Source organism: Budorcas taxicolor, chromosome 1, assembly GCF_023091745.1.
Source record: "Budorcas taxicolor isolate Tak-1 chromosome 1, Takin1.1, whole genome shotgun sequence".
NCBI lineage: Eukaryota > Metazoa > Chordata > Mammalia > Artiodactyla > Bovidae > Budorcas > Budorcas taxicolor.
In genome coordinates this window covers 178553954-178561452 of record NC_068910.1, presented here as the reverse complement: position 1 = coordinate 178561452, position 7499 = coordinate 178553954, and the positions used below count along the sequence as shown (strand labels likewise).

Here is a 7499-nt window from a genome sequence, read left to right as displayed (position 1 = left end):
AAACTTGGAGGGGAATAGGGACTGTCCCAGGTATTATAAATTTCAGGAAGGAACAGTAATATTAAGAAAAGGGGAATCAAATGATTCATTCTAGTAATGCCTTTGTTGTGCCATGTTTGCTCAGTTGCGTAGTCATGTCTAACTCTGCAACTCCACGGACTGTAGCCTGCCAGGCACCTCTGTCCATGGGATTTTTTTCCTAGCAAGAATACTGGAGTGGGTTGCCATTCCCTGCTCCAGGGGATCTTCCCATCCAGGGACTGATCTGCATCTCTGTGTCTCCAGCATTGGCAGGCAGATTTTTTTTTTTTTTTTAACCACTGTATCACCTGGGAGGTCCTTGGTGCCTTTAAAAGGTAGCAGAATATGTCACTCCAAAATACAACTGCAAAAGTTCAGAGCATGCCACCCTAAAATATGCCACTTTGGTATATTGATTATTTTGAGCTGTAGGTACTTGAAAAACAGCAAATGCAGGAAGAGGCTTTCTCTGAACTCCCTTTTTTGCCTAAAGACAGATCCTCCAAAAGAGACTTGACTGTCATAGATCCCCTCCCTGGGAACTGCATCAGTCAGGGGAGATTGACTCATCAAAGGAGAGAAGAATAGAAGGTGACAACCTGACAAACATTGTCACAGACTATCATACCTACCATCTAGTCTTCTGAAAAGGCCCACTCATCCTAAAAATTATTTATTCTTCCCTAAGAATCCCATATTCCCCTCCCCTTTCTATTAAGATGATTGTTGTTGTTTAGTCACTTAGTCATATCTGATTCTTTGCGACCCCACAGTCTATAACCTTCCAGACTCCTTTGTTCTTGGGATTTCCTAGGCAAGAATAATCGGTATCCATTTTCTCCTCCAGGGATCCTCCGGGCCCACAGCCTGAATCTGCATCTCCTGCAGTGGCAGACAGATTCTTACTGCTAAGCCACCAGGGAAACCAGTAAATATGGTATTTAAGTCTAAAATTTAAGCTACCTTGGAAAATTACTCATTTTTCCCTGAGTATCTCCCATGTATACCATGAAGTATGCATGTTAAACTTTTGATTGTTTTTCTTTTGTTAATCTTACTACAGAAGTCTCAGCAAAAATTCAATAGGGTAAAGGAAAATGAATATATTTTCCATACTCATTAGAGAATAATAATAAAGGCTGAGGGTGATTAATACTTAATTTAGGGAAAAATATGAAAGTTAGATGGTTTACTGGGTGGCTATATATATATTTGCCTCCTGCTGTGAAAGGGCAGAAAAACTTGCAGAGTTAATTCTAAAGGTAGTGGATCTCTGGACAAAGTTGCATTCTCCACTTCTACCAGGCAACTCTACTTACTAACGTCAGAGTTTGTTGGTTAGGCAGGAGTGAGAGACGCCGAGATTTGTGATGGCGATATTTGAGTTTACACACTAAAAAACATGGCCTAGATTTTTTCTGGACAATCTGGTTATTCAACAACGGCTCAATTCTCCCCATTGAAAATTTTTCATTCCCCCTTTGCTTGAGCAGTCTCGGGAGCAATCGGCCTGCAGAAACAGGCACCGCCATGCTGCGGACCAGTGCCTTACAACTTCCGGTTCCGCCTCTGTTACTAATGAGGGGAAGATGGCGGCCGCAACTGTGGTGATTCCCGTAGAGTGGATAAAGAACTGGGAGAAATCAGGGAGAGGCGAATTTTTACGTTTATGCCGGATCCTCAGTGAAAATAAAAGCCACGATAGTTCAACTTATAGAGATTTCCAGCAAGCTCTTTATGAATTATCATACCATGTCATTAAAGGAAATCTAAAGCACGAACAGGCATCTAATGTTCTTAGTGACATTAGTGAATTTCGTGAGGATATGCCCTCCATTCTTGCTGATGTATTCTGCATATTAGATATTGAGACAAATTGTTTAGAAGAAAAAAGCAAAGGAGACTATTTTACACAATTGGTATTAGCATGTTTGTATTTAGTTTCAGACACAGTTCTAAAGGAACGCTTGGATCCGGAAACATTGGAATCGTTAGGGCTTATCAAAGAATCACAGCAATTCAATCAAAAGTCAGTTAAAATCAAGACAAAACTCTTTTATAAGCAGCAAAAATTTAATTTGTTAAGAGAAGAAAATGAAGGTTATGCCAAGCTGATTGCTGAACTGGGGCAAGATTTATCTGGAAATATTACTAGTGATTTAATCTTAGAAAATATAAAATCTTTAATAGGATGCTTTAATCTGGATCCCAATAGAGTTCTGGATGTCATTTTAGAAGTGTTTGAATGCAGGCCAGAACACGATGACTTCTTTATATCTTTATTAGAATCTTACATGAGTATGTGTGAACCGCAAACACTGTGTCATATTCTTGGGTTCAAATTCAAGTTTTATCAGGAACCAATTGGAAAGACTCCTTCATCTTTATACAGAGTTGCAGCAGTACTTCTACAATTTAACCTTATTGATTTAGATGATCTTTATGTACATCTTCTTCCAGCTGATAATTGCATTATGGATGAACACAAACAAGAAATTGTAGAAGCTAAGCAGATCGTTAGAAAACTTACAATGGTTGTATTGTCTTCTGATAAAATTGACGAGAGAGAGAAAGAAAAGGAAAAAGAGGAAAAAGTGGAGAAACCACCTGACAACCAAAAACTTGGTTTGTTGGAAGCCTTGTTAAAGATTGGGGATTGGCAGCATGCGCAGAGCATTATGGATCAGATGCCGCCATACTACGCAGCTTCACATAAACTAATAGCCCTTGCTATTTGCAAGCTTATTCATATAACTATTGAGCCTCTCTACCGAAGAGTTGGTGTTCCTAAAGGCGCTAAAGGCTCACCTGTTAGTGCTTTGCAAAATAAGAGAGCACCAAAACAAGCAGAGAGCTTTGAAGATTTGAGGAGAGATGTCTTCAATATGTTCTGTTACCTTGGTCCCCACCTTTCTCACGATCCCATTTTATTCGCAAAAGTGGTGCGGATAGGCAAGTCGTTTATGAAGGAGTTTCAGTCTGATGGAAGCAAACAAGAAGATAAAGAGAAAACGGAAGTTATCCTTAGCTGTTTGCTTAGCATCACTGACCAGGTATTACTTCCATCTCTTTCTTTGATGGACTGCAATGCTTGTATGTCTGAGGAACTATGGGGAATGTTTAAAATATTTCCATATCAGCATAGATATCGTCTGTATGGCCAGTGGAAGAATGAAACTTACAACAGTCATGCACTTTTAGTAAAAGTTAAAGCTCAAACAATAGACAGAGCCAAATATATCATGAAGCGTCTAACCAAGGAAAATGTGAAGCCTTCTGGAAGACAAATTGGGAAGCTGAGCCACAGCAATCCAACCATTTTGCTTGATTATATCTTGTCACAAATACAGAAGTATGATAACTTGATAACACCTGTAATCGATTCATTGAAATACCTCACTTCGTTGAATTATGATGTCTTGGCCTATTGTATCATTGAAGCTTTAGCTAATCCAGAAAAGGAGAAAATGAAACATGACGACACAACAATCTCAAGTTGGCTTCAGAGTCTGGCTAGTTTCTGTGGTGCAGTTTTTCGTAAATATCCAATTGATCTTTCTGGTCTTCTTCAGTATGTGGCTAATCAGCTAAAGGCAGGCAAAAGTTTTGACCTGCTTATACTGAAAGAAGTGATACAAAAAATGGCAGGAATAGAAATTACAGAAGAAATGACAATGGAGCAACTAGAAGCCATGACTGGTGGAGAGCAACTAAAAGCTGAGGGTGGTTATTTTGGCCAGGTAAGAAACACTAAAAAATCCTCCCAGAGATTAAAAGATGCACTATTAGACCATGATCTTGCTCTTCCTCTCTGCTTGCTTATGGCTCAGCAGAGGAATGGGATAATCTTTCAGGAAGGTGGAGAGAAACATTTAAAACTTGTGGGAAAACTCTATGATCAGTGCCATGATACCCTGGTACAATTTGGTGGGTTTTTAGCATCTAATCTAAGTACAGAAGATTATATAAAGCAAGTGCCTTCAATTGATGTGCTCTGTAATGAATTTCACACACCTCATGATGCAGCATTTTTCCTGTCTAGGCCAATGTATGCACACCATATTTCATCAAAGTATGATGAACTTAAAAAATCAGAGAAGGGAAGTAAACAGCAGCATAAAGTTCATAAGTACATCACATCATGTGAAATGGTGATGGCTCCTGTTCATGAAGCAGTGGTTTCCTTACACGTTTCCAAAGTCTGGGATGACATCAGTCCTCAATTCTGTGCCACATTCTGGTCATTGACAATGTATGACCTTGCAGTTCCACATACCAGCTATGAACGGGAAGTCAATAAACTTAAAATCCAGATGAAAGCAATTGATGGCAATCAGGAAATGCCTCCAAATAAAAAGAAAAAAGAGAAGGAGCGATGTACTGCCCTTCAGGACAAGCTTCTCGAAGAAGAAAAGAAACAGATGGAACATGTACAGCGAGTTCTGCAGAGGCTGAAACTGGAAAAGGACAACTGGCTTTTAGCAAAATCTACCAAAAATGAGACCATCACAAAATTTCTACAGTTGTGTATATTTCCTCGATGTATTTTTTCCGCAATTGATGCTGTTTACTGTGCTCGTTTTGTTGAATTGGTACATCAACAGAAAACTCCAAATTTTTCCACACTTCTTTGCTATGATCGCGTTTTCTCTGATATAATTTACACAGTCGCAAGCTGTACTGAAAATGAAGCTAGTCGATATGGGAGATTCCTTTGCTGCATGTTAGAGACTGTGACCAGGTGGCACAGTGATAGAGCCACATATGAAAAAGAATGTGGAAATTATCCAGGATTCCTTACTATATTACGAGCAACTGGATTTGATGGTGGAAATAAAGCTGATCAATTAGACTATGAAAATTTTCGACATGTTGTACACAAATGGCATTACAAACTAACCAAGGCATCAGTACATTGCCTTGAAACAGGCGAATATACTCACATCAGGAATATCTTGATTGTGCTAACAAAAATACTTCCTTGGTACCCAAAAGTTTTGAATCTGGGTCAGGCTTTGGAAAGAAGAGTGCATAAAATCTGCCCAGAGGAAAAAGAGAAGAGGCCAGATCTATATGCATTGGCTATGGGCTACTCTGGGCAGTTGAAAAGTAGAAAGTCATACATGATACCTGAAAATGAGTTTCATCACAAAGACCCCCCTCTGAGGAATGCAGTTGCCAGTGTACAAAATAGGCCTGGTGGTGGACCTTCTTCATCGTTGATCAGAAGTGTATCTAAGTTGGACGAAAGCAGTATCGAGGACACTGATAAATCAAAGGAGAGATCTCAGTGTCGTGTGAAAGCTGTTAATAAAGCTTCTAGTGCCACACCAAAAGGGAATTCAAGTAATGGAAATAGTGGCTCTAACAGCAGCAAAGCTGTTAAAGAAAATGACAAAGAGAAAGGAAAAGAGAAAGAAAAAGAGAAAAAAGAAAAGACTCCAGCTACTACTCCAGAGGCCCGAGTACTTGGTAAAGATAGTACAGAAAAACCAAAGGAAGAACGGCCAAATAAAGATGAAAAAGCAAGAGAGACGAAGGAAAGAACACCTAAATCTGACAAAGAGAAAGAAAAATTCAAGAAGGAAGAAAAAGCTAAAGATGAGAAATTCAAGACCACTGTCCCGAATGTAGAATCAAAGTCAACTCAAGAAAAGGAAAGAGAGAAGGAGCTGTCCAGAGAACGAGATATAGCAAAGGAAATGAAATCAAAGGAAAATGTTAAAGGAGGAGAGAAAACACCAGTTTCTGGGTCCTTGAAGTCACCTGTTCCCCGATCAGATATTGCAGAGCCTGAAAGGGAACAGAAACATCGCAAAATTGATACCCATCCTTCTCCATCACATTCCTCAACAGTAAAGGTTACAGCCATACTTCCCAAAGTTCCTCTGGGTTCTGAGAACTATGCCAGCTCACCTGTCATCTCCATTCATTGTCTACAGGACAGTCTCATCGAACTCAAGGAGTCTTCAGCAAAGCTCTACATTAATCATACTCCTCTACCACTGTCCAAGAATAAGGAGAGAGAAATGGACAAGAAAGATTTGGACAAGTCAAGGGAAAGATCCAGAGAAAGAGAAAAGAAAGATGAAAAGGATAGGAAAGAGCGGAAAAGGGATCACTCAAACAATGACCGAGAAGTGCCACCAGACTTAACCAAGAGGCGGAAAGAGGAAAATGGAACAATGGGGATTTCAAAACACAAAAGTGAAAGTCCATGTGAGTCTCCTTATCCAAATGAGAGAGACAAGGAAAAAAATAAGTCAAAATCTTCAGGCAAAGAAAAAGGTGGCAACTCATTTAAATCTGAAAAGATGGATAAAATCTCCTCTGGTGGCAAAAAGGGTGTGGACAGACCCCTAAGCTGAAGCTCTCCCGGAGGAGGATGCCAAAGCTCCATGCATCACTCTCAGAATGATATCTCCCATAATTGAGAGCTTCTGGTGCTTTAAATCAGAAGATGAATACACACCACCATCCTCTTGAGGAGACATTCCAAAGTCATTGGTTTTCAGAACATTATTTTCACCTCCAGGCAGTTTCTTGCAACAAGGTCCTGGTGTATACAATTTTTACCTGAGATTTGCCATCCAGAAGCAGCATCTAATAAAAATTTCACGAACTGTTTTAAGTCATCCTTCTTTCTCAGAAAGGAGAGGACATCACGTCCTGGAACAAGTCCCTTAATTTTGTAGATAGGCTGTATTTGTGTGCTAACTTTTATGAGTTTTACAATATTGGTATGATTATATTGCTTGAGAATTTTGGTTTCTTGTAAAACTTTTAATTTCAGTTCCTGGGAAAGATGATCTTCATATGTTCTAACAGTGATACCAATTTTATCTTTTAATGTGTCCCTAAATGTGTCATCAAAATTTCCCTTGCCCAGTAATTATGACACCTTCATGACTGAGACAGAGAAGGCAGTGGCAACCCACTCCAGTACTCTTTCTTGGAAAATCCCATGGTTGGAGGAGCCTGGTGGGCTGCAGTCCAGGGGGTCGCTAAGAGTCGGACATGACTCAGTGACTTCACTTTCACTTTGCTTCAGAAACAATTTGAAAGTCATTGTTTGGCAAAGAAATATGCAGCTTCCTCCCTTCCAATCTGTCTACACCTTTTCTCTTGGCCACCAGACAACAAAAACTACAGTCAAGACAAGATGATCTGGTCTGGGAAGTGCTGGGCTTGTTAAGGGAGGGAAGAGAGTGTCATATAACTTAGGAAACATACTATCAGGAACTGGTGGGTATAGTATTGACTTGGATGTGACACAGGACATAATATGCTGTCAAGGACCCTGGGAATCAGTGCCAGGAGGCTTGTGGGTTTTTAGAATCCTGGAAAAAAGGATGACCCTTACTAATTAAGCTAGAAATTCCAAACTGCCATGCAAACAGTAGAGATCAAAAGGCTTAGAGAAGTGTGAGTGCACAGGAATAGATATGTTATATAAGGTCCAAATGTTTAGCAGCTGA

At 39.8% G+C, this 7499-nt stretch overlaps 1 protein-coding gene across 1 annotated transcript; it reads left to right on the top strand.

Moving 5' to 3' along the window:
* The first annotated feature begins 1610 nt into the window (after window positions 1-1610).
* Window positions 1611-6389, top strand: LOC128055277 (THO complex subunit 2-like). Its single transcript, XM_052647764.1, has 2 exons — window positions 1611-5882; window positions 5964-6389. Exons 1-2 carry the CDS (start codon window positions 1611-1613, stop codon window positions 6387-6389), a joined length of 4698 nt encoding a protein of 1565 aa, XP_052503724.1.
* Window positions 6390-7499: the final 1110 nt, after the last annotated feature.

Bases quoted from the DNA above. Each gene is read 5' to 3' on its own strand.
- LOC128055277 (XM_052647764.1), top strand. From the start codon at position 1,611: ATGGCGGCCGCAACTGTGGTGATTCCCGTAGAGTGGATAAAGAACTGG. The intron at 5,883-5,963 runs GTTACAGCCATA...CATTGTCTACAG, and splicing joins CACATTCCTCAACAGTAAAG to GACAGTCTCATCGAACTCAA.